At 43.0% G+C, this 27,349-nt stretch overlaps 2 protein-coding genes across 4 annotated transcripts in view; one reads left to right on the plus strand and one right to left on the minus strand.

Annotated features, from left to right (window-relative positions):
- The first annotated feature begins 7 nt into the window (after positions 1-7).
- LOC108717630 (glycine N-methyltransferase) lies at positions 8-23,707 on the plus strand. 3 transcript variants are annotated; one of them, XM_041564185.1, is made up of 7 exons: positions 8-1,495; positions 3,107-3,234; positions 5,057-5,170; positions 6,375-6,517; positions 6,596-6,714; positions 17,851-17,991; positions 23,530-23,707. In XM_041564185.1, the coding sequence occupies exons 1-7, from the start codon at positions 1,290-1,292 to the stop codon at positions 23,621-23,623; spliced, it is 945 nt and encodes a 314-aa protein (XP_041420119.1). In that variant the 5' UTR covers positions 8-1,289; the 3' UTR covers positions 23,624-23,707. The 3 variants fall into 3 exon arrangements, with proteins under 3 accessions (XP_041420119.1, XP_041420120.1, XP_018120336.1); XM_041564186.1 differs by having other exon boundaries at positions 10-1,495; positions 17,851-17,998; positions 23,530-23,617; XM_018264847.2 differs by lacking the exons at positions 17,851-17,991; positions 23,530-23,707 and adding an exon at positions 7,941-8,530 and having other exon boundaries at positions 991-1,495.
- A 1,393-nt stretch (positions 23,708-25,100) lies between these two features.
- The window catches only part of LOC108717631 (peroxisome assembly factor 2), a 21,447-nt gene continuing 19,198 nt past the window's right edge, over positions 25,101-27,349 (minus strand). The window contains exons 17-18 of the mRNA XM_018264848.2: positions 26,853-26,992; positions 25,101-26,664 (exon numbers count right to left, since the gene is read on the minus strand). Coding sequence (XP_018120337.1) covers positions 26,501-26,664; positions 26,853-26,992 — 304 coding nt within the window. The 3' untranslated portion in view covers positions 25,101-26,500. The remainder of the gene's footprint in view (positions 26,665-26,852; positions 26,993-27,349) is intronic.

Here is a 27,349-nt window from a genome sequence, read left to right on the forward strand (position 1 = left end):
CAGAATAAAAATATCGTTATAGCTTGCATTATTGTGACTAATCTATTGGCAATAAACTGCCTGGGTAGCTTTCCTTCTCCTTTAATACATTTTTTGGTTTCTAACAAGCCAGCTTGTATGCTGGCTACCCATAAAGTAGACTATATCAGCACATTAATTCTTAAAGCCTTTATCTGTACCATTCCTGATAAGCCAGGGCCCAATATTTTTTTTTAGGCAAAAGTGTTGTTGAGTGGATGACCGTGTCAAAATTCTGTTGTGCCAAAAAGTTATCCAATGTCATAGATAGATAGAGAGATAGATAGATAGATAGATAGATACATCATAATGTAGTTAACTATTTTTTGAAGGGGAATTATTTTAGCTTTATCTCATGAAAATAAAAACTTCACAACTCAACTCTTTAATAGTGTTAGATCCCACTTCTGTGACTGCTGATTTGCGTATCTATTTGTGCCTGTAATTTATCCAAATAGACTGTCAGCTCCTTCGTCTGGTGTCCCTTAGCATATGATCCCTGAATATATTATTAATGTGTGACAGTACAGTGCTGGGTATACCAGTAGCACTACATACTGTAATAATGATCCAAATAAACACAGAATGATGAGGGGAATTCAGTACCCACCCCTGGGGGAGGGCATGTGTTTTCTTGTGTTGCTCAGAATGTGTTTGTCACAGGATGTCAGGGGAATGTTCTGGGCCGCTGTGATTTTAGGCACATGTCCAAGCTGCCTCCAGGCCAGACAAACAGGGGGAGTCTCGGGTTAATTATAGAGCAACTCCGTCTCCTGACATTACCTCTGGCTCCAGTACTATCAATGGCAGCTGAATCCCACTACCCCTCCTTACAGTCTGAGTCCTGATTGGCTGACTGGGGGTGTTCTTGTCTCCCCCAACACACATCCCTCACTTCTGATTGGTTGCCTGGGGGGATGTGGTTCTTAGTATACACTGCGAACATGTGCAGCTGCTCTTGGTGCCATTGGCCAATGTGTGAGGCTATTCAAGCTGTGATTGGTCAGTGTGTCAGGCTGTCAGTGATGTAATTGGTTGGCAACTCAAAGCTGCAGTTGGCTGTATGTCAGTCTGTGGGTGCCATGCATGGAGGGTGTGTGTTGTGTGGGTGCAGGGATTGGGCAGTGCGTATGTGTATAAGTGTGAGTGCTGACACTGCATTCACCCATTCTGCAATACACTCAGCTGTTGTTTGTGGTGCTGAAACAGAGACTGACCCCTGTGATTGTGGCCCTAGAGTCCCAGTTGTGTAGCTGTAACGGTCCTGTAGGATGGTGGACAGTGTGTATCGTACCCGTTCCCTTGGAGTGGGGGCCGAGGGGCTGCCAGATCAGTACGCAGATGGCCGGGCTGCCCGCGTGTGGCATCTCTATATTGGAGATAAGAGGAGCCGTACAGATGAATACCGCAGCTGGATCTTGTTGTTACTACAGGAGCACAACTGTCAGACGGTGCTGGATGTGGCATGTGGAACAGGGTGAGCACATCAGAGGGGCTGCTTTATGCCCACCATTATGTTCCTCCCTCCATCAATCTCCATCCACGTGACCTTATAAGCTGAGATCATAGGTGGAGACTAATGAAGGTTTAGGGCATATATTTCATATAGAAGGAGTATAGAGTCTCCCGTGGAAAGGCTTATGTTGTTGGTCTCCCCTTACAAAAAAGTTCCTTTCCTCCCTTGGGCCACAGAGGCTGAGCCAGTGGATTCCTGTGACATTGCAGTCAGGGGCCCCCAAATGTTTAGTCATTGTGGCCGGACCTAGAACCCATTCAGTTAAGGCTCTGTGTGCTTTCAGTACAGTAGTTACCCCCACCCAAAAACATCTTCTGTGTCCAGCAAATTCATTGTGTCTTTGGGTATAGCAGAAAATCTTAACCCACCTCATATACAGTACAGTAGTACCAGATGAAATCTAAGCCATGTTCTTCTCCCAGCGTTTCCTATCATTAGGGATGCACCGAATCCACTATTTTGGATTTGGCCGAACCCCCGAATCCTTCGCGAAAGATTGGCCAAATACCAATCCGAATCCTAATTTGCATATATAAGCCAATGACGTTCTCCGCACTGCCCTTTCAATTTTTCAAAGAATGCATCAAATCCTCGCTTGGGTAAACTGCTATCCCAACATCTGGCAAAAATTAAATAATGAGGAGAGCACTTCTCAATAGCAAAACGCTGTGGTTATGTTTATTAAAGGCTACTACACGACATGTTTCGGGTCATTACATACCCTTTCTCAAGTGTAACAAACACAGAACAAACACGGCTATAAAAGCCCTCCCGTCAAGTGAGCCGTGTTTGTTCTGTGTTTGTTACACTTGAGAGGGTATGTAATGACCCGAAACATGTCGTGTAGTAGCCTTTAATAAACATAACCACAGCGTTTTGCTATTGAGAAGTGCTCTCCTCATCCTAATTTTCATATGCAAATTAGGGGTGGAAAGGGGAAAACATTTTTTACTTCCTTGTTTTGTGACTAAAAGTCAAGCGATTTCCCTCCTTGCCCCCAATTTGCATATGCAAATTCGGTTCGGCCGGGCAGAAGGATTCGGCCGAATCTGAATTCTGCTGAAAAAGCCCAAATCTTGCCCTAATCTCAAACCGAATCCTGGATTCGATGCATCCCTTCCTATCACACTCACATGATTCCTTGTACCACTTGCATAAATACAATTATTTTTATTTCTTGTAAGAGTCTCTCCAAGGGAAGCAAGAAAACCTCTCCCAAGCCGTTATCTTCCATAACAAGGTCACATTTCTGGTGGAATGAGCCATATCTCATATTGTGTCTGCAGAGAATGGCAGCTCCCACCAGTATTCCAATGTATCTGGCACCAGAGTGGGCACTAGGGAAACAAACAGGAGAATGGAGGGTTATGCTGGGGGTTCTGGTACAGGATAATGGACGTTTGTGCTGGGGGTTCTGGTATAGGAAAATGTACGGTTGTGCTGGGGGTTTCGGTACAGGATAATGGATGGTTATGCTGTGGGTAACGTAATGTCAAGAGAACCAGCACTCCCATATGTAAGATATTCTCATTTATTTCTGTTGCATCAATGTCCAACGTTTCGGTCCCATAGGGTGGACTCGGAGATGCTGGTGGAGGAGGGCTACTCTGTGGTCAGTGTTGATGCCAGTGATAAAATGTTGAAATACGCCTTAAAGACACGGTGGAGCCGTCGGAAGGAGCCAGCATTTGATAAATGGGGTGAGAAAATGAGACCAACTTTTCTGTTTGGGAAGAAGGAAGCACAGGGGTAGAACAATATTGTAGCTAAACAAAATTCAGTGGGCAAATCATTAGAGACACCATGAGCCGTACATGCCCAGGAGGGCACCTCCTACCAATGCAAGGTCCAACTATGATCTGAGCCAAGACCCTGGCAGACAGATAATTAATCAGTACGCTGGTCATGGTCAAAGCAGGCATCAAGCACAAGAGTTATCAGTACACAAGTCTGGGTCAGCAGCAGAGAACAAGGGAAATTCAGAGGCAAATCAAGGGACAAACAAACAGGCAACAGTCCTCAGGAATAAGGGTGTTTGCACCAACGTTCCTGCCCACAAGCACATGTACCAATGTAGGAAACAGCAGGACATTACCAAAGGGTGTGTAGTCCCACTACAACCATATGTGCTAGGATAGTAATATATATATATATATCACACACACAGAGTATGTGATGGTAGCGATACCTGCTACTCATTTATATAGCAATTACTTTGTTCCATAAAACAGATGACATCATGGCAGCTGAGAGTATATTCAGTTGGCCGTTATTTTTTGTGGTTATTCGTGCATTGCCCTTATTGTTGCCATTGTTATATGACAGTACTGCAGGCCGTTATCAGGTCACTATATTTATTTTCACACACACTAGTGATGTGCAGGCCGGCCTGATACCAGCGGGACCCGTGGGTTTAACCGTGGGTCGGGCGATTTGGAGCCGACCTCGCTGTTCCTCTTGCGGGTCGTGGGCAGGTTCATGTTGTGCTGTTCTACCTCCTCTCCCCACCCACAACCTTAGACTGCGGCTTCCGACTCCCTTTTTCATAGACTCTCATCTGCCCTGCCCCTTTTGTCATGTCATCGGCGGGTGAAGGTCGGGTGGGTGCGGTTGCGGGTCAAGAAAAACTCTACCTGCTCATCACTACAACACACGCACAGACTAATTTCCCAGTCTCCTCCCACTATTGTTTATTGCTATGCAGCACTGTTAACATTAGAGGGCGCCCTCTATAGCAGGCCAGAGAGTATCCAATGCACTAGGATTTTGACACGTGGAGCAGAGTTTGCAGCTTTACACCCTCTTTAATAAATATTACAACCAAAGCCTTCCCATGTGTGTGTGGGGCAAGATCTTACAAAAGTTACTCATGAAATTTACAATTTAGAGACTCAGTTTATATCATAGCAGTTCTCTTCGCTGCATCAGATACTTCATACCAACATAGGGTTGCCACCTTTTAACTCTGGGCAGGGGGCGGGGCTGTGATGTAATGGGGCGGGCCTGTGGTAAAGTTGTGACGCCAGGGGCAGGGAGATGACGTGACGATTGCCAGATCACCGCGTCAATCATAGGGAAAGTCTTCCTAACTTGGGAAACCAGGTAGGCAGTTTTGACCCGGACAGCCCTTCAAAAAACCGCACTGTCTAGGTCAAAACTGGACAAGTGGCAACTCTATACCAACAACAACCCAACCTTTACCTCCTCTCCATTCCCTCATACCCCTCACATACCCAGTACTTACCTAAACTACCTTCACTGATGCTCCTCACATACCCAGTACTTACCTACACTACGATCCCTCATACCCCTCACACACCCAACATTTCCCTGCTCTAAATTACCTTGTACTTCTCACATACCTGAACCTTAACCTGCTCTCCATTTCCTCATATTATTTGCACATCTGGCAATAATTCAATATTGTTACTGTTTTAAACTAAACAGAAACCAAATGTACCAAGGTGAACCGGGGTGGGCGGGTTGTATTTCTATAATATTTTACTCTGCTCGTTCCCTCAGTGATTGAAGAAGGGAACTGGCTTTCTCTAGACCAAGACGTGCCGCGACCTGTAGTGGGATTTGATGCTGTCATTTGCTTGGGAAATTCATTTGCTCATCTTCCTGATTTCAAAGGTAACCCCAGAATAATTGAATACTCTGTTACTTTAATACCCCCAATCATTGCACAAAAGGCAATAGATATAGAGTACCCAGCAACTATACAGAGAACTGAATGAAACTGGTTCAAGCAGGACTAGAGTGGCATCTGAGGAGCTTTGACTTGCATTGTACATTTGAAGGAGAAGAAAGACTTTGGGCGGTTGGGAAATGTCTTCAGGGAGTATCTGTGGAGGCTTAAAGAAGGTTAAAGTTGGACGACGTTTGCTGGGGGAGAAGAAATTGCTCATTGTATTGGAGATGTGTCATACGGCAGGAGAGAAATTGGGCTGAATATAGTAGAAAGGCTTAGTATCTTTGGTTATTTGGAGAGGAGATGTCTTGAACTAAATTGGATGATAGAGTTGAGTTACAGTTGAGTTGAGGTTAAATAATATTGTCCTACAGAAGGAGAAGGGTTAAGTTGCATTGCAGATGGGTCTAAAGGGAGAATATCATTGAGGTTGCTTTGGAGGTGAGCTCTTGGGACGAAGAGACATTACGCAGCCTTGCAAGAGTGTCCTACACATTTAGAAAGGTAGTTTAAACTGCATAAGATGGAGAACAAAAAGGCCTCATGAGAACAATGAATAGCAGCGTGTTAAGGTAATTGGAAATTTAACTAGGAAGGCAAATGATTGGTTTAGAAGAAGGAGAGTAGGATTGCAGGTTAGCCAATGCATGAGAAGAACAGGCTGGAGGCTCACTCATTAGAAGATGAATCTACAGACAATCATTAGATTTTGGTGAAAGGCCACAGGCACTTTATTAAAGGTTAACTTCAACTGTGCAATTGATAATTTCATTATGATCATGTTATGGCCTGCTTCTGCCCCTCCCCCAGCAACAGCCCCCTTAGCTGCTGTGGATGCTGGGTATTACTGAGACTTGACCTGTCTCCATGTGTTTCTGGCTTTCCTGATAAACAGGTAGAGAAGATGATGGGAGGTTTAGGCAACAAAGTTGGATCACTGCAGGTTTTATCTACCCCACCCCCACCTAGGGTTGCCACCTTTTCTGGAAAAAAATACCGGCCTTCCTATATATTTATATTTTTTCCCTATTAATAACATTGGGATCAACCATCATTTTTTACGGCCAGGCCAGTAAAAAACCAGCCAGGTGGCAACCCTACCCCCACCCTACACACTCACACACAGACTTTTACTACATTTTGCAGGCGACCAGAGTGACCACCAGCTGGCGCTCCGTAATATCGCAGGTATGGTCCGGCCAGGAGGCATTTTAATCATTGACCATAGAAACTATGACTACATTCTTAGAACAGGCTGTGCCCCCCAGGGCAAAAACATTTATTATAAGGTGAGAGCAGTTCCAGCCAATGACTATATCTGTTACTTTCCGTGAGGTCTGCCCTATCCTTATTTTCTGTCTCTACAGAGTGATCTGACTCAGGATATCAGCACTTCCGTTTTGTTTGTGAATAATAAACCTCACATGGTGACACTGGATTACACAGTACAGGTTCCTACATCAGAGGAGTCACAGCCTGAATTGCGGTACCATTACTTACACACGCTCCTATGTAACACACCTGCAAACCCCCCACATACTGTACTTGTCTGCACCTCTACTAACATAGCTACATATCACTCCATGGGGCAGATTTACTAAAGGGTGAAGTGACTAACGTTAGCGAAAATCCGCGTGACGTAAGAAGGATATAGACTCGGTAATTCGCTCCCTAACGCCTGGCAAAGTTGCGCTCTGGCAAACGAACGTAACTCCGCAAATTCACTAAGATGCAGATTTAACTGAACGTTACCTCTTGTGCCAGACTTGCCTTCACCAGCTCAGACCAGGCGAAGTGCAATAGAGTAGATAGGACTTCCTCAATAAATACTTGAAAATTCTTCTAGGTCCCAAAAAACACCGGCGACTTTTCCTTTTTCAGGGTGATAGGCTGCAAAACAGCAAATTTTTTTTTATTGGGTAACCGGCTTCCCCCCTACATTTCCTAACATATGGCACATAAACTATACAGTGGGCTCATGTGTAGGGCAATATAACAACTTTATTTTATTTTATTAAGGTTCCCTGGACTTGTGTAATGTAATGTATTTGTTGCAACATATACGTCCATTCAACTTTAACTTCCTGCTGTATGTAAATTAGGCAACGCTAGCGCAACTTCGCTTCGCTTGCCGCAGTAATGCTAGCGCTACCCTGGACGTGACTTTGGATTTTATTGAATTAGTGTTGTCCTGGCGAATCTACTCCTGGCGAAGTGTTGCGATGTGAACGAAGCGGCCGCTAGCGCAAATTCGGCACTTAGTGAATCTGCCCTCATGTACTATACATACCTTCCCTGTTGTTTTATATTGTACCCCCATACCCCATGTACTGTATCTTACATACCCCCCACGTAGGTACCTTAGCACTATATTGCGTGTCTTATAACTAGGGATGCACCGAATCCACTATTTGGGATTCGGCTGAATCCCTGAATCCTTGGTGAAAGATAACTCCGAATACTGAACTGAATCCTGATTTGCATATGCAAATTAGGGGAAGGAAAGGAAAAAGTGGAAAAAAATGTTTTGTGACAAAAAGTTTCCCTAGCCGCCCCTAATTTACATATGCAAATTTGGTTCGGCCATTCACAAGGATTCGGCCGATTCCGGATCCTGCTGAAATAGGCTGAATCCCGAACTGAATACTGGATTTGGTGCATCCCTACTTATAACAGTGTCATGGTAATGTTTTCCTTTTGTTTTTTTCCCAGCAAATTCCGCTTGTCCTATTACCCTCACTGCCTTGATTCCTTCACTGGGCTCCTGCGTGAAGCATTTGGGGGGCAATGCGAACACAAGGTGTATGGAGACTTCATGCCATATAACCCTGGCCAGCAGAGGGCCCCCTGTTACTTCATCCATGTGGTCAAAAGAACAGCCTAATCCGGGACACATTCCTTCCTTTCCAGTAGTTTGGCCTATGACTGCGTGGGGTTATACCCATGTTTATAATGGAGGGGTCTGCTGATGTTGGGGTACAGGGGTCATTTATTCAGATCAGGTTGACTCTTATAGGGGAAATGTGTTAGGAAGTTATTGTTATTGTGGCCCCCTGTTACGGGTGGTGGGATTATGGCAATGATTTTGCTCTTCAATCTGTGAAATTGATGTTGCTTTTCTGTATGTACTGAACTTTCCCTGCTCCGAACACGGATTCTCCTTAGAAAACTGTCAGTGATGTTGCCTTATGCCATTCATTGGCTGCCGTTAATTCAAAGGGAACGGCTGCTAATAATAATAATTAGGGTTGCACCTGATCCACTATTTAGGATTTGGCCGAACCCCTGATTCCTTCGCAAAAGATTCGGCTGAATACCGAACGTGAATCCTAATTGGCATTTGCAAATTAGGGTGGGAAGGGTAAAAACATTTTGTACTTCCTTGTTTTGTGACAAAAATCACGCGATTTCCTCCCCGTCCCTAATTTGCATATACAAATTAAGATTCAGGTTTGGTTTGGCCGGGCAGAAGGATTTGTCTGAATCCTGCTGGCCAAATCCTGGATTTGGTGCATCCCTAATAATAATAATAAGTGCATTGGGATTTGTGGAACAGACATTGGAATGAACAGTTGCTTCAGAGTAAGAATTAGATGTGCCCCAATCACCATACAACTTGCTGCTGCATTGCCTATGACTAAGTGCTGGGTAAGCATGAAATGCGTTAGGCTCCATGAGGGGAAATGCTATGTATTTTAATTAGGGATGCACTGAATCCAGGATTCGATTCGTTATTCGGCTAGGATTCGGCTATTTTCAGCAGGATTTGGCCGAATCCTTGAGCCTGGCCGAACCGAACCAGAATCCTTAAAATCATGTGACTTTTCGTCACAAAACATGGAAGTAAAATTTTTTTTACCGCGGCACTATTTTTCCCTCCCCCTCTCTGATTTGCATATGCAAATTAGGATTAGGTTCGGTATTCGGCCGAATCTTTCATGAAAGATTTGGGGTTGTGGCCGAATCCAAAAAAGTGGATTCGGTGCATCCCTAATTTTAATATGATACAGTAAAAAAAAAACTTTTTTATCAGCATGACTATAGAGCTAAAATTCCTTTTTTTTGCAATGTGTTACCTCAGTTTGGTCACTAGAGGTCTCTATCATGCTGTATTCCTAAAAACATTCATTAATATACAGTAATATTAACTAATACGGATCCTGTAATCCATTTTTTTATTTCTTTATTTTTGTGACAAAGTGTAACATGCCAATATATTTATTTTCTGCTAATTATTCAATGAAAGTTTATGGCCTTAAGTTTGAATGAGTCTGGTCAAAGGGGGAGAGGCCAAAAAGCGAGACCTAAAAAAAAAAATGGTGGGATGCTCTGGACTTTTCTAATTACCCCTGGATTTTACTTTGATAATGTGGTACCTTAATATAAGATGTAAATATTGTATGTGGCCTGTACATATGGCTTTGCATAGTGTCAGGGAATAGCCAATCCCCATCAGTATAAAACTACATGTGACTCTAGGGGATATCAGTTGCCCTCAGTCTGTATAACTCTATGTATAAGGCTACAGGGGGGCTTTGGCTATAAATGAGCTCACACACAGGCACACGTGTGGCTTGTATCAATCTGATGTCACGTATGTAACTCTTACACGCTAAACCAAAGATGTACATTTGAAATGCTGAATTTATACGTGTAATTCAAAATAAATGATTACAACAATGTCTCTGTCACCTGCATTTACATTTGATCTGACCCAATCTGCTTTTATTAGTAGATGTCAGTGAAGGCTCATAGACACAAGGATTTCTACAGAACTGGGAACTATAAAAAAAAAAACCATGGGATCTCCTAGTTCATCCTAATCAGAGAGTCCCCAGCTTGGCTTAGTCTTAGCGAGCTGGGCCCCCCCGGCCAAAAGAATCTTTAGAGGGGTCTGGCAGGCTCAAAGCTGCTCCCTTTCACTGCAAAAAATGTTAAAGGGGAACTATCACAAAAATGAAAATTGAATGTAAGCTTCCTGATATTGAAGTAAGAAATTTTCTAAATACAATCAATTAAATATTCTGTATTGTTTCTGAAATAATCAAGTTTATGTTCACTATTCCTCTCTCAGCATCTATTTCTCTTCATTGTCTTCATGCAGCAGTTGGGTGTCAGATATTCATTGACAATTAGATCCAATATATCTTATAGGGGGGCTCCTTTCCTAGCTGATGAATTAGAGCTCACTCAAATAACTGATTCCAGTACAAACAAAATGTAACAAAATAACTGCCTTTTGCACAAATCCTGCATGTAGAGAGACATGATGTCTGGTGATTTTAATAGACTGAGCTCTAATACATCTTCTAGGCAAAAGGAGCCTCCCTATAAGATATATTGGATCTAACTGTCAGTGAATATCTGACACCCAACTGCTGCATGAAAAGAGAATGAAGAGAAACAGATGCTGAGAGAGGAATAGTGAAGATAAACGTGGTTATTTCAGAAACAATACAGAATATTTAATTGATTGTATTTAGAAAGTTTCTTATTTCAGTATGATGAAGCTTATATTCAATTTTCATTTTCGTGATAGTTTCCCTTTGAAGGGATTCTGTCATGATTTTTATGATGATGTTTTTATTTCTAAATGACACTGTTTACACTGCAAATAATTCACTGTACAATATAAAATGTCATTCCTGAACCAGCAAGTGTATTTAGTTGTAATATTGGTGTAAGACGTGCCGGGAGATTCCGGTGTTCTCTTACCTCCTGGCGCGTCTCGGCTAAGAAGTCTGTGCTCAGGCTCGCACTTCCGGACTTTGCAAACACTTTAGCGGCATGACGTCATGAATAGGCGCTGGTTTCGAATTTTGCAACCAAATCAGCTTTAAAGGTCCAGTCCTCCATTTTGTGAGTGCCCAAGCTAGGCTTCAGTTTATCTGTCCTGCTCAAGCATATTTCTGTGTATTCACATCCTGGTTTTGACTTCTACCTGATCTTTTGACTACGATTATTGCCGTCTGCCTTGAACTCTTCGCCTGACTCTGACTACGATTTCTCTTGATCCCTGCCGGTACCTCGTTTACGTTTTTTGGCTACGCACTTCCTTGTTGGCTTCCGCAGCAGAAAGCCCGGGACCCAAAAGGGCATCGGTGAACACCTGTGCATCCAAAAGTACCGTTCACTACACAAGGTTCCTAATAACGAGATCGTTACAATCAGGGGCGATCCTGGCCCTCCGCCCCCTGAGGCAGCAGCAGTTGCTGCTGCCCCCCCTCCCCCAGAAATTCACTCTTAAAGTACCAGGAGCAGCATTTTTGCTGCCCCTGGTACCTAGTGGGGCGCTGCCGCCTGAGGCGGAAGCCTCAACTCGCCTCATTGGCGAAGCACCCCTGGTTACAATTGGTGTGTTGGTGCATCTCAGCTCATTTTGCCTGGTCATGTGATTTCAGAAAGAGCCAGCACTTTAGGATGGAACTGCTTTCTGACCGCCTGTTGTTTCTCTTACTCAATGTAACTGAATGTGTCTCAGTGGGACCTGGATTTTACTATTGAGTGCTGTTCTTAGATCTACCAGGCAGCTGTTATCTTGTGTTAGGGAGCTATTATCCGGTTACCTTCCCATTGTTCTGTTGTTAGGCTGTTGGGGGGGGAGGGGAGTGACATCACTCCAACTTGCAGTACAGCAGTAAAGAGTCATGACTGGGGGCATCTGGGAAATTGACAATATGTCTAGCCCCATGTCAGAATTCAAAATTGAATATAATAAAATCTGTTTGCACTTTTTAAAAATGGATTTCACTGCAGAATCCTGCTGGAGCAGCACTATTAACTGATTTATTTTGAAAAAAAACCACATTTTTTCCCATTAGTGTATCCCTTTAAATGTTAGAGGAAGCAGACCCCAAGTTACAGACCCCTGTTTCCTGGGCCCCCTTTATAGTTACTCCACTGGATCCGGTCTTCCTTTGCAGATCTCAGTCCAAGAGCACCATGATGGCATAGAGATACAAACAGGACCAGTATCAGTAGCTGAGACAGATTAAAAAATTTGTTGCCAGTTTTTGCAGAAAAAATTCCCGGGTTGGCACTGGGATACAAACAGGAAAAGCACCTTAGAATGGGACAGGAATAAAAATAGGACAGGCATCAGTCAGCCCCAGAGTTCCATGCTGGCACAGGGATACAAACAGGACAGGCACCTCCACTTTGGACAGGAATGGAAATAGGACAGGCACCAGACAGTACCAGAGTTCTATGTTGACACTGGGATACAAGTTGGACAAGTAGTACCCCAGATTGATACAGGGATACAAACAGGAGAGATCCAACTGGTCCCAGAGTTCCCATATGGGCAAAGAGATAGAAACAGCACAGGCATGAGGCACCTTCATTTGGGACAGGGGTACTAGCAGTGACTGGGAGTCCCATGTTGGCACAGGGATACAAAACAGGGCAAGTACCCAATATTGGCACAGGTATACAAATAGGACAGTTATTCAGTCAAAGTCTCCCTATGTTGGCACAGGGATATAGACAGGACAGGTCTCACTCAGTCCCCAGTGTCCCATATTGGCACAAGGATACAAACAGGACAGGTCTCACTCAATTCCTGTGTTGGCACTGGGATACAAACACGAAAAGCACCTTAGTATGGGACAGGAATAAAAATAGGACAGGCATAAGTCAGTCCCAGAGTTCCATGCTGGTACAGGAGTACAAACAGGACAGGCACCTCCACTTTGGACAGGAATGCAAACAGGACAGGCACCAGACAGTCCCAGAGTTCCATGTTGACACTGGGATACAAACAGCACAGGCACAAGACCTTCATTTGAGACAGGGGTACTAACAGTGACTGAGAGTCCCATGTTGGCACAGGGATACAAACAGGACAGGTCTCATTCAGTCGAAGACTCCCTATGTGGGCACAGGGATATAGACAGGACTCACTCAGTCTCAGAGCCCCATGTTAACACAGAGATAGAAACAGGGCAAGTTCCCCATATTGGCCCAGGTATGCAAACAGGACAGGTTTCCCCAGACCCCTGGCCGGGGAAGCACAAATAGCAGAGGCTGAACCTGATGGCCACGTGGGGTGAGAGGTGACCCACCTCCTGGGCTGGTTTAGGGCTGTTGTGCTGAGTGGACAGGACTGGCCGGGGTCCTGACCTCGCTCTTTGTGCTGCTGAAGCTTCTAGTGACGGGGAAGAGAGATGAGGATCATAGGGGAAGAGCAGAGAGAGCACAATCCCAATGTGTGGCTCCAATTGGTGAGTAACTACTGACTTCACCCGTCTGTCTGTCCGTCTGTGTTACTGATTAATTCCCAGGTGCAGGTATCACAAGCCCATTGGCTACGTCTCTGTTGCCATTTAACCCTTTCTGTGCTGGTGTTGGAGGCTGAAGGGTCTGTGGTTGGTATTTAGGAACTTGGGAGTTGATGGAAAAGCTGGAGAAACAAACGGTGTCATTAAAGGAAAGGACAAAGGAGGTGAGAGACTGGTTTTCTCATGTGTGACGGTTAATTGGCAGTTTATTGTGCTGAACCAGGGGCGTGACTACAGAGGAAGCAGGGGGGCCCAGGAGGGATAGGGGGGCCCCATGAGGCCCTAATTAATCAGCAATTTCAATATATACATTGGTAAAACAGGACAAACTCTGGATATGTGATATAAGCTGTGGGGCCCAGTAACATCCAGTTACACCACTGTGCTGAGCGGATGAGGGATTAATTGCTTAAAGCTTGAAAACATGGGGAAAATCTGGGGCTGAAATGCAGAGAATAAAGGCAAATTTGAGGGAAAACATAATGTTGCCTTTTTATAGGTCCCTGGTAAGGTGTACCTTGAGTATGGGGGGATATTAGGACCAGAAACATACCTCCCAACTGTCCCTTTTTCAGAGGGACAGTCCCTCTTTTGACAGCTCAACCCGCAGTCCCTCATTTGTACTTGAAAGTCCCTCTTTTCTCTGCACTGAATAGCCAGAAAAAGAAACAAAGTTTCTCACTTAATTGGCTTTTAGCAGAGAGCCCAGAACAGCTAACAGGTGCAAATAAGATACTTTGTAACAATTTTGAGAGACAAAAACACAGTTTAGATAAGGAGAAATATTTTCAAACTTTCATAACCTGCCAAATTTTGTAAAACCAACATGGTAATTAGGGGGTGTGGCCACAGAAAGGGGTGTGGTCAAAAAATTTGCTGCGCTACGTGCGGAAAAAAAAAATTTGTCCCTCTTTTTACTTCCAAAATGTTGGGAGGTATGCCAGAAATATCAAATTTTTTAAAAAATGCTACAAAAAAACACACAAAGACAAATTAAACTCTGAGATCGCTAAGTCTTTATTAAGAAATAACTTACCGAAACGCCGCTTGCGCTCCTCTTCAGAAAAGACGACGATCCATCGTGCGGCACTTGATTTCTCCTCCCTGGCTATCTCCTATACTGAAGGCAGGGAGGAGAAATCAAGCACCGCACGATGGATCGTCGCCTTTTCTGAAGAGGAGCGCAAGCGGCGTTTCGGCAAGTTATTTCTTAATAAAGACTTCGCGATTTCAAAATTTGTCTTTGTGGTTTTTTTTCTTTGTATACGAATTTTAAAAAAAATTATGTTACTGCTCCTTTAATGAGCAGACAAATAAAGGGGATCTTTTTTTTCCCCATAAAACGGATCACCGCACCAGAGGTCACCCCTCTACATCAGAACTTTCATTTGAAGCAAAGTGAGGACAGTGAGGTTGGGGAATGCACTGCCGGGTGATGATTCAGTTAATGACTATAAGAGGGACTTGGATGATTTCTTGGACAGACATAATATCAAATTGTGATACTATAACCGACCGTTAGTTACTGATGTTGCTGACGGCGGCAGATACAATGATGACAGTTTGAATTTTATGGACTCTTGTCTTTTTCATCCCAAATAACCTTTATATTGAAGACTGTTGCTCATAACAAGGTTCCAGATACATGAAATTACGTTTTTACTACTCGTCTCACCCTATTTTACCCTCAAGTCATTCCCCACGAATCTCACCCTAACTAGAATTAATGGGCCATCCCAGCAACTGCTCTGGGTTGTCTCTAGGGAGGGAAAGCCCATAGTCTGGGGGGCAGTGCTGTATATCATTGATTTGGTGGGTTTCATTTTTATGCCTTATAGACAGAAGGGGTGAAATGGATATGTGGCTTGACCAGAGGTCTTGTTACAGCCCCTTTAGAGCAGCAGAGAAGCTTTGGGTCCTGCCTCATCAGGGGGTACAGGGCTATGGTAGGCTGGGCCCAGAGACAGATTTGGGGAAATATGTACTTGTTCTACTAAATACTCCTGTAAGTCGTACTTGGAAGCCAATTAAAGCAAGATTTAGGATGAATTTGTCTTTGATATGTTTGATATTCTTGGACCTATAGCTGATATTTCCTTAAAGGAAAAGGAAAGGCTAAAACTAAGTAAGCTTTATCAGAAAGGTCTATATAAATACACCAGTAACCCTCAAAGTAATGCTGCTCTGAGTCCTCTGTCAAAAGAAACATCACATTTCTTTCCTTCTATTGTGTACTCATGGGCTTCTGTATCAGACTAACTGTTTTCAGCCTAAACCCTTTGCCCCGGGCTTGCACATGCTCAGTTTGCTTCTCTTCCCACCTCCCTTCTCTGCTGTAATCTGAGCCCAGAGCTATAAGTGAGCAGGGAGAGACTCAGGCAGGAAGTGATATCACAGCAAGCTAATATGGCAGCTGCTATCCTAAACAAACAGAGAACTTCTTGACCTGATAACTCAGGTATGGTAAAACATTCTACAGAATAAATATAGCGTTCTAGCTTACACTATTGCAGCTAATCTATTGGCAATAATATGCCTCCGTAGCTTTCCTTCTCCTTTAAGCCTTCTTTAAACCTTGTTATGAGCTAAGGGGGCCAAATATTGGTCCTCAAACAGAGGCTTGACCTGAATAAGTTTGGCAACCATTTATTTTTTTAGACAATGGCTCTGGAAACCCGGGATGAACATTTTAAACTGTGTCTTCCAGTCTCGTTCAAACCACTGACTGGTTACTAGGGTAAATTAGACCCTAACAACCAAGTCTTGCTCCTGTATAATAAACAAAATCTCCTAAAGTGCTGTGTTACAAATGTCTGAGCCAATTGCCTCTCTGATTTGGATTCCCTCATCCTCCCAGTTCCAAATAATATTATATTGTAGAAGTTCAAGAGTTTCCCAGGCTGGGCAGGAGGGGCCACATCAGACCATGTTAAAGGGATACTGTCATGGGAAAACATGTTTTTTGCAAACCACATCAGTTAATAGTGCTACTCCAGCAGAATTCTGCACTGAAATCCATTTTTCAAAAAAGCAAACAGATTTTTTTGTATTTAATTTTGAAATCTGACATGGGCTAGACATATTGTCAGTTTCCCAGCTGCCCCCAGTCATGTGACTTGTGCTCTGATAAACTTAAGTCACTCTTTACTGCTGTACTGCAAGTTGGAGTGATATCACCCCCTCCCAGCAGCCTAACAACAGAATAATGGGAAAGTAACCAGATAGCAGATCCGTAACACAAGATAACAGCTCCCTGGTAGATCTAAGAACAGCACTCAATAGTAAAATCCAGGTCCCACTGCGACACATTCAGTTACATTGAGTAGGAGAAACAACAGCCTGCCAGAAAGCAGTTCCATCCTAAAGTGCTGGCTCTTTCTGAAATCACATGACCAGGCAAAATGAGCTGAGATGCACCTACACACCAATATTACAACTAAATACACTTGCTGGTTCAGGAATGACATTTTATATTGTAGAGTAAATTATTTGCAGTGTAAACAGTGTCATTTAGAAATAAAAACTACATCATAAAAATCGTGACAGAATCCCTTTAAGGCCACCTAAGGTTTATTAAGCCATTCCTTGGCCACCTCACATTCTACTCTCCACCCTGTCCTTCTAGACCCATCCCCTGAGAGGGAAATACAATATAACACTGCCCTCAGGCCCAGGATACGATGATATCACTTTGTTCAGTGCGGAGCAGGTCCAGGTTATTCTGGCAGAGAGAAATGGCTGAAATTGCTATTGGAGAATAATTTGTTTATGATTACAATAAAATAATACAAAATGTAAATAATGATATACACTAGATACTTAATTACCTTTGTTTTTTCGGTCTAATCCCCGGGGTATCACAAGTGCAGCAGGTCACTTCATTATGTTTCATTATAAGAAGGCTGTTCAGTCTATGAGTCCAAATGATGACAGGTAGGATAACTACGGTCACTTGGGGCTGTCATCTTTTGGCTTTTGAAAAGCTGAGCAGGGAGGTAGATAGTGATGTCATCAGGTGTGCGACTGTGATGTCACATGGCGCAATGCGTGATGTCAGGGGGATCATTGATGATGTGATGATTGGTGCATGGTTGATTTGAAAACTGAGCTGTCCAGGTCCAAATTGGACTGGTGGCAACCTTCTTCTTTCTCTACTACACGTCCATGCCTGTTGGGTGTTTCTTATAAAGTGCAATTAATAATACACCATAAAACCATCATGGCTCCACCCTATGGAATTTTCCTTTTACCTTCCTGCTCCTCGTGCGTGAGATCTGAGCTGAGATGGAAACCTCGTCAATGGCACACATTCCATTCATAATATTAATTATGTCCCACCACAGGTTACCTAAGGGGACCCTCCTAAGGAGCTGGCTCACCAAGTCCCGTCCCCGGCTGCTTCTGTTCATCACTGGTTTAAAGAGACCTCAGGTCACTGTGATGAGGAGGAAGAGGATGAAACGCACCAAAATAGCAAAGGCCACGTAAGCGGTAAATAGAAGTGTAGAAGGGGTAGAAATGGCAGAATACAGGGAAGAGCATAGAAATAAAAGTGGAAACTGGAAAGGTAAGAGAAACTGATAATATAGAGAGATGATGAGCAGAAGAAAGAAAAATGGGTAAAAAATTATAAATGTTCATATGGTAATTTGGGAAGAGCGGAGAGAAAAAATAAAAGAGAAAAACACTAGAAAAAAGGATTTTAAAAAATGTGACAATGCTGGAAAAGGAGAACAATGTGGTGAGAATGTTGGACAAAGGACTGAACAATGAGAAGAGAAGTGGAAACAAGAGAAACAATTTAAAAATAAGCAAAAGTGAAAGAACAGAAAGAAGAGAAAAGCTGGAATGGGATTCCCATGGTAACTTGGGATTCACACTGGCTCAATAGTGGGGAGTTGTTGTAGCCAGCAGTGTATGTATTTGTAGAATATACAGAAATATATAGAAATAGAATAGAAAGAAGATTCTGGTTTTGGAAGAAGTTTATAAAAAAAAGGACTGGCCCCCTAATATTGAAAATACAATATGTGACAGCCCCCCTCTAGATGATAAACAGCTCTGCTCAAACATAAGGTCCACTTCCCCTTGAGGCATTTGGGTTGGGTTAAAGAGCATGAAAAAGCAAAAAAAATAAAACCCTATTTTTACTTTCTTTAATGAAAATAAAAAACTATCTCCAATATACTTTAATTAAAAAATGTGTACCGTTTTTATAAGAAACCTGACTGTATGCAGTGAAATTCTCCCTTCATTTACTGCTGTGGATAGGAATTGTCAGACGGTCCCTAACTGCTGAGCAGGGAAACAATAATACTTATGTACAGCAGGGGGAGCCCCCCTCAGACCACACTGAGCATGTGCACAGTCTTGGTCTTGCAAAGATGTTTAACAAAGTTACAAGATGGTGACCCCCTGTAGCCAACTTTGAAAGCATAAATCATTTGTTTGATTAGGCTTGTGGTGCAGTAAGTTCATGTGTATTTTAAGTATACACAATACAGCATTTCTAGCCTTATACGATTTTAGACTTTACTTCCCCTTTAAACATTGACATTGTCCTTCCTGCCCCACTTTGCTCACTACAAGTCCATGCTATACATACAGTATATAACCTTGTGTTACTTATATACTATACATCACTGAGCCCATTCCCATAAGGCCACGTACACGAGACTCTCTGACCCACTCAGCACCTCATCCTTTTCCATCACTTTGTGCAATGAAACCACATTCTGTACAGTTCATGCCAACAAGCAACTGATACCAGAAACTTCACTCATTGAAGGGGAAGCAAAGAGAGAGAGATCAGAGAAGGAAGGAAAACAATGGAGAGAGAACAGATGACATGGGAGAGAGAGAAAGGAGATGGAGCACAGAAGTAAAGAAGAAGGAGAAAAGAGAAATATAAGAAAAGTTTGGGAGAGGAAAAGGTGACAGAAAAGGTGCCGGATTCTCAGTACAAACCAGGATGGAAGAAAAAATCTGCATTGCTTCTGAAATAATCAAGTTTATCTTCACTATCCCTCTCTCAGCATCTGTTTCTCTTCATTGTCTCTTCATGCAGCAGTTGGGTGTCAGATATTTATTGACAGTTAGATCCAATATATCTTATAGGGGGGCTCCTTTTGCCTAGAAGATTTATTAGAGGTCACTCTATTAAAATCACCAGACATCATGTCTCTCTACATGCAGAATTTGTGCAAAAGGCAGTTATTTTGTTAGATTTTGTTTGTACTGGAATCAGTTATTTGAATGAGCTCTAATACATCTTGATTTCGACCATTTCGCCATCTAAAACCTGCCAAATTGCTGTTTTAGCCTATGGGGGACCTCCTAGAACCTATTTGGAGTCAATTGGTGGACTTTGAAAAATCCACCAATTGAATACGATGTTACTTCGATTCAAATTCGAACGAAAACGGCCTATTATCCTGAAAAAAAACCCCTTCGATTTAAATAAATATCAGTTGGTCTTTTTTTATTTGAATTTTGAAGGGTTTTTTTTATTTGAAATTCAACCCTTGATAAATCTGACCCTAAGTGGCAAATTCATCAAGGGTCGAATTTCGAGGGGTTAAATCCCTCGAAATTCGACTGGGGAATAGAATCGAATAGAATCGAATAGGCAATTTGGGCGAATTTACGCGCTGGCGAATAGTCGAATTGGCGAATATTCGTCAGGCGAATAGGCGCTCGATCGAAGGATTTTCATTCGATCGAATGCCTTTTTATTCGATCAAAAACTTGGAAAACAAGCCTATGGGACTTTCCCATAGGCTTTTAAAGCAATTCGGTAGGTTTTAGGTGGTGAAGTAGGCAGTCGAATTATTTTTAAAAGAGACAGTACTTCGACTATCGAATGGGCGAATAGTCGCAGCGTTTTTGTGCTCGATCTATTCGAATCATTCTACTCAGGCGAATTTACGCCAATTCGATAGTCGAGGAGCACAAAAATTCAAAGTTTTTTTACTTCGAATCCTTCACTCGAAGTTAGTGAATCGGCCCCTAAGTGTACAGTTAGGTAGAAAACAAAATGATGTCCCACAACATAGGGCACATAGAGACCACTCATTCTGGGCATTGTTGGGACATGACTGATACCCTTCTGCCTGGACATTGTCAGTAGAGAAGATGTAGGTGCCCTTCACACTAGGCATTGAGAGACTGGCAGTTGTGGGTAGAGAACCAATACCTGTCACACTGGGAATTGTGGGTAAAGCACAGACAGATTCCTCACTTTGAGCATTGTGGGCAAAGGACAAACAGGGAGACAAAAGTGGAGAGAGACCATTTTCGGAGTAACATATTCACAAATAGAAATCCGCCAAAATCTAAATTCTGAATCAACTGCCACTTTTCACAAATTTAGAAGGGATGCGCCGAATCCAGGATTCACATATGCAAATGTGGGGTGGGGAGGGACCTTGCGTGACTTTTTCTCACAAAACAAGGAAGTCAAAAATGGTTTCCCCTTTCCACACCAAATTTGCATATGCAAATGAGGGTTCGGATTGGGTTCGGCCGAATCTTTCGCGAAGTGTAAAAAGTGTATTTTATACAATTTGATATATCAATAGCTTTTAACACACACTTCCATTATTTTACTAGTTTTAGCTTAATTAATGAGGAAAAGGAAAAGTAAAGCCTCCCAGGCTTTTTTTTTAGTTTTAGCAGCAATTAGACACTTCACTTAAGATAATAAAACATATTTCTGATACAAATCCCTATGGGATCCATTATCCGGAAACCCATTATCCAGAAAACTCAATTACAGAAAGGCCGTCTCCCATAGACTCCATTATAATCAATTTTTTTTTTTAAATGATTTCCTTTTTCTGTGTAATAATAAAACAGTGGCTTGTACTTGCTCCCAACTAAGATATAATTCAATAGAGGAGTAATTGTAAGAACTGGTCAGACGCAGGTCAACTGCTGCAAATCAAGGGTGCCTTTATTAACACACACACACTACGGGGCAGATTTATCAAGGGTCGAATTTCGAAGTTAAAAATACTTCGAAATTCGACCATCGAATTAAAATACTTCGAATTCAAACTTTTTTTCACCTAATTTGGCTATTCTGCGGTCGAAGTAAAATCAAACGATCGAACGATTAAATCGTTCGAATCAAATGATTCAAAGGATTTTAGCGATTGATCGAACGATTTTACTTCGACTTCAAAAAACGTAGAAAACTGCTCTAGAAGGTCCCCTTAGCACTTTTTCAGGTTTAATTTGGCAAAGTATTGAAATCAAAGTTTTTTTAAAAGGACAATACTTAGATTACCGAATGGTCGAATATTCAAAGTATTTTACTTCGAATCGAAGTCGTAGTATCCTATTCGATGGTCGAAGTATCCAAAAAATTACTTCAAATTTAGAATTTTTTTACTTTGAAAATTCCCTCAAATTCACTTTGACCCTTGATAAATCTGCCCCTACATGTTTCGAGCACAAGCTCTTCTTCAAGTGTAACCAAATCCACATTGGAACAAACGATTTAATTAAATAGGTCCTCACACCAATTAGTGATGTCAGGTGGCCACTGCTCTGGGGAGACATATTTTCTAAAGCCTAGCCGCCCATTAAAAGCAAGAGAGATTTCAGAAAGTTCATTTAAGTCCAATAGTGTAAATCCCAATGCGAGATAATTCGCGTTAGTCCTTATAGAAGGATATAGTCCATAGAAAAAAAAACAGAGTAATGTCTCTTTGTAAGTGAACACATGAAAAGGACAACTTACCCTGGCACTGCCTAGAGCCATTTATTGCCAGAACAATTCTTTTAAGCAACTGCAAGCTGCTCATTATAATTGAAGAGATTACTCTTACCCTTAAGTGGTTTATCATATTCAAGGGGAAATCCATTTCAGGTATTTTCACTGTTTTCTAAAGCAGCTCCACTATCTAAACCAATGATCCCCAACCAGTAGCTCGTGAGTAACATGTTACTCTCCAACCCCTTGGATGTTGCTCCCAGTGGCCTCAAAGTAGGCGATTATTTTTAAATTTCAGGCTTGGAGGCAAGATTTGGTTGTATAAAAACTAAGTATACTGCCTTACAAAGCCTCAGTGTAGGCTGCCAATCCTTATAGAGGCTACCAAATGGCCAATCACAGTACTTATATGGTACCCCAAGAATATTTTTCATGCTTGTGTTGCTCCCCAACTCCTTTTACTTCTAAATGTTGCTCATGGATTCATAAGGTTGGGGATCCCTGACCTAGAGAAAGTTTAAACAAGGGACCCAAACTGACACATCTGTCTCACAACATTTTAATACACTAAAACACAACCAAGCACAATAAAAGTGGCAAGTGTTGGAGGTAGTCCGAAGGCCACATAGAGGTGGGAACATGACAAGTAACTTCTCCCTACATTGTTAGTGTAGTACAGTTACATACATGACTCACTGCAGCATTATTTATAACAATTACCAGTTCATACTGTAAATCAGTGATCCCCAACCAGTAGCTCATGAACAACATGTTGCTCTCCAACCCCTTGGATGTTGCTCCCATGGCCTCAAAGCAGGAGCTTATTTTTGAATTCCAGGCTTGGAGGTGAGTTTTGGTTGTATAAAAACCAGCTGTACTGCCAAACAGAGCCTCAATGTAGGTTGACAATCCACATAGGAGCTACCAAATGGCCAATCACAGCACAGCATTTGGCAGCCCAAGAACAATTTTCATACTAGTGTTGCTCCCCAACTCCTTTTTCTTCTGAATGTTGCTCACAGGTGAAAAAGGTTAGGGATCCCCGATGTAAATGATTCCCATTGTCTCCAGTTCTACCACGGACATCCAGGTACAGATGGAGCAGCTTTATGTACAAGTCAGATGGTATGGAATATGAATATGAATATAAATGAAAGGAAAGGGCGAGGGCTGCAGCTTGTTGGCAACATGGACTGAAAGCTGTTGCACAAGAGTTTAGTGACTGGGATGTGACTGGGATGGAGGGGCTACTGGTTCTTTGCTCCAGGTGACTCTGCTCTCAGAACAACATTTCTCTTTGTAGTGTGAGATCTCGGTCCCCCCACGGCAGCGAGGAGGTTCTGGCAAGACCCCGGGGAGATTCCTGTGGCTGGCACACATGGAGAAGAGAAAACTGAATTAAATAGAAAATCTGAAGTTTGGACTCTTCTGTACCCCCAGCCTGTGTATGAGCTCTGAATAATACATTAATATTGTCTGTACACATTGTCTGAGCTGCGTCTTTTTTTATTGCACTGATGGGAACCGACCTCACGGGACACACATAGCAGGACAGCCATTGGACAATACATATATACACAAAGGCTGCTGGTTGGCTCGGGGAAATCAAGCCAAACATTGGCAGGAGGTACAATGACATGGGATAGTGGGAATGAGAAATGTGGGTAGAAATAGTTCTCAAGATAGAAAATTGAAAGGAGACATATAGGATAAGTGACAAGGCAATAAAAAACACAATATGGCGCTGGTCTCACTTTGGGCTAAAATATAATGGCCCCTTAGATCTGCTACAGTCGCTGTCCAGGTTCAGATGAGCGGTGGGTGTGTCCTAACGGTCCCTGCCAGAAGCACAGTAGAAGAGGGAGAGCCAATCACAGCCCTGCAGTCACACAAGCAAAGTCAGGCTTCAGTTCCCTATCAGGTCAGCCTAGCAGCTGATTGGCTTCTGTCATACAGTGCCCAATGCTGAGTGACGCCTGGGAAAGGAGGCTGCCGGCAGTGGAACAGATGGGCAGGACTAGTAAGGTTTTTGCAGAAGTTTTCAATGAATCAACGCAAACAGGCCCGGACTGGCAACCTGTGGGTTCTGGCAAATGCCAGAGGGGCTGCTGTATGGTTCCATAGAATGTTATCATATAGTGGGCTGGTAGGGGCTGTTTGGGCCTCTGTGAACTTGGAATGGCAGGGCCTATTTTGACTCCCAGTCCAGGCCTGAATCCAAAACATAATTTTTTTCAGCACTTTCCCGTGTAGCACAACGTGTGCTTAAAGCTTCAATATGGAACACGGCAAAAGGCAAATAAAGGGAAAAACTCACAACTAATGGGAAATACAAGAAGGAAGCAGAGATTGGAGAAAGGTGGGATTGGAAGGACTACCATCATGGAACTGGGGGCTAGTGAATGGAAGTGGCCAGCACAGAATGGTGGGGATTGGGGGAAAACTGGGCAAGGTCACTAGTGAACAGGGAGTGAGAATACAGACAAATGGGGGCATTACTGGTGAATCGGAGGGCCAGTGCTGAGTGGGATAGAATGAGATTTTACCAGTAAATGGGTGGAGTTAAAAGAGACAAGTGAAAGTTGTTATAGTTATACAGGAGCAGTGACCAGCTCCATATTGTAGCTCCCACCCTTTCCAGCTATAGTCAGGTGATCCCAGTGGTGGCCAATAAAAGGGCAACCAGTTTGGTGTTATAAACTTAAAGCAAGTTGCAGGTAAAACTTAGTCCCTGTGTAAAAGGTATAATGAAGTGGTGAGACCAACTTTCCCTTGTTTGTTATATTTTGTACATCTAGGTTAGTTCTCTGCTGACAAGAATAGGAATTCCCTAAATTGCATGAACAATCCCAAAGACTCCCAACACACCAAGAATTATCATTCCAGATCAGCATTTATTAAAGAAATCAATGTAAAGTGCATAAACTAATTCTCAGTGCATTATTATTATTTATATTATATATTAAAAAAACAGCCCAAAAAGAACACATGGACAGACAAGCCATTGCCCAGCGGCAGGAATGGGTGACACAGTGTTTGGGCAGCAGAACATAAGAGTTCACATGAGCCTGGGGCCATATCTTGGGAAATACATCAATAAACCACAGAGAATTAAATTTGCCAATTGCTTAGAAGAATGCAGTTATGTTACAAGGTCTCCAACGAGAATAACTGATTATATGATGTTCACCCATACAAACCGTCTCTCTTTGATTCTTTATATTTACTGTGTATATTGCTCTGTGGGGGTTTAAGGAAATAAAATGGAAAACCCATTTAAATTAGGGCTAGAGCACAGAGTAGAGTCCTGCAGCAGGTCGGGCACCCACAAAAACCTGCGGTACCCTGCGGGTTGAAGTTCCGGGTGCGGGTATAGACGCAGGTCGACTGTTCTGCGGGTCTTCTCAATATCGATTTTTTACTCCTTTTTTCTTATCATGCCTACCTCTGATGATGTCACTTCCGGTTTACAATGACAGCACTTCCTGATTCTTGATAGTCAGAGGGTCGCGGGTCCGGATAAGGGACTTGCGGGTCGGGTAGCGGGTCCAAGCAGATAAGAATGCGGATTGCAGTTGCGGATCCTGGTTCCAAAAAATGGACCCGTGCAGGACTCTAGCAGAGAGGGGTGCAAAAATCAGGCTCATAGAGAGACATGGAGGCTGTGGATGTTGATTGATACACTTTGTACTCTGCCCTGCCTTTCCTTGCCGGGAAATTTTGGGCATCTTGGCACAGAGTATGTTTCCCAGGTGGCAATTGGCATGTTAGCTGCTGGGAAAGCATTGGAGATTTGTCGCCCCCGCAAGTGGTGATTAATCAAACTGCAAATAATCTCATGTCTCACTGCTTCTTATTCATCACATAATGACTGACAGGCAGTAAACAGAAAGATGGAAGTCGTCGTCCTGCTCTTTCCATATAAAACTGGGGCCATATTGGACTCTCTTTGGTCAACTCCTTGAATAATTACATACAACTCTTTGCTTTCTTTGTTCGGCTTTGGCCACCCTGTTCTCTCCCTGTAAACTGGGGACCCCTGCACTGTCCTATCTCTCTGTATGACTAGCCCCCCAAACTCTTCATGTACAGACCAGTTACAGCTGGGGTATATCAGTATTAACCAAGTAATGGTTTTCTGGAACGAGGAAAAGGTCTTTATAAGGCACTGAAGCTTCCCAGTATGGATCCAGCTAGAAAGTATCAGTTGTTCTGGGCAATGGACTTTACCGGGCATGACTTCTTCTCAGTCCAGAGCTAGAGAGGATCAGTTACTATCGGGCAAGGGACACAACAGGTGACTCAGGAGCGGAGTACTGCTTGCGGATACGTTCATAGCGCTGTAATTCACTGACAGACACAGATGGCTGCAGGCGATTGGCTGCCTGAAGAAAATGCTCCATTTTGACCACCAGTTCCGGGGGCTGTTCCTGGTGTCCTGAAATAAGAGGGTAAAAGCCATAATCTAGGGTTAAAGCTACAAGGAGAAAATAAAGGTCTCACAGGCAGCACTGTTCCTGAATCCCCACTCACACTCAGCATTGCTCCAATCACCCTCTCACAAAGAACAACTTCCACTCTCCTCAACCCACAAAATCAAGAGCATCTTGGCAGTTTTGTACCCACCATCTTCCAGTTGCCGTACCCCCTCTTTAATTGCACTCATCATGGCGTCTGCACAGAGGGAGTACAAATCGGCCCCAGTAAGTGCAGCTGGGCAATGCTCAATCACAACAGACAGGTCCACTGTGGGGTGAAGGGAGAACCTAGACAGAGAAAGATACAGCCCTTACTCCTCAGTCTCCTAATGGAACCGCCAAGAAAATGTATATGCTCCACAGGCAAGGGAACACTCAAATGCCACTTTAGCGGGCAGTTACCCAACCCTATTTGGTCATTGGAGGGTTTATTTTGCAATTGTCTAATATTTTCCAATATCAACTGGAGAAATTTCACTCTGCCAATATATCCCCCAAGCTATTTATATAGCACAACGATAAAGATTATCCAAACTTTACAATGGGTCGAAACCCAAATGTGTTTGAGAAATGGCACCTACTGACAGGAACAGGATGGGCCACATATCAGCTCACTTGGGACAAGGTCACAACATTGTGATTATA

Source organism: Xenopus laevis, chromosome 5S (genome assembly GCF_017654675.1).
Source record: "Xenopus laevis strain J_2021 chromosome 5S, Xenopus_laevis_v10.1, whole genome shotgun sequence".
Classification (NCBI taxonomy): domain Eukaryota; kingdom Metazoa; phylum Chordata; class Amphibia; order Anura; family Pipidae; genus Xenopus; species Xenopus laevis.

Bases quoted from the DNA above. Each gene is read 5' to 3' on its own strand.
- LOC108717630 (XM_041564185.1), top strand. From the start codon at position 1,290: ATGGTGGACAGTGTGTATCGTACCCGTTCCCTTGGAGTGGGGGCCGAG. The intron at 1,496-3,106 runs GTGAGCACATCA...TCGGTCCCATAG, and splicing joins GATGTGGCATGTGGAACAGG to GGTGGACTCGGAGATGCTGG. The intron at 5,171-6,374 runs GTAACCCCAGAA...TACATTTTGCAG, and splicing joins TCATCTTCCTGATTTCAAAG to GCGACCAGAGTGACCACCAG.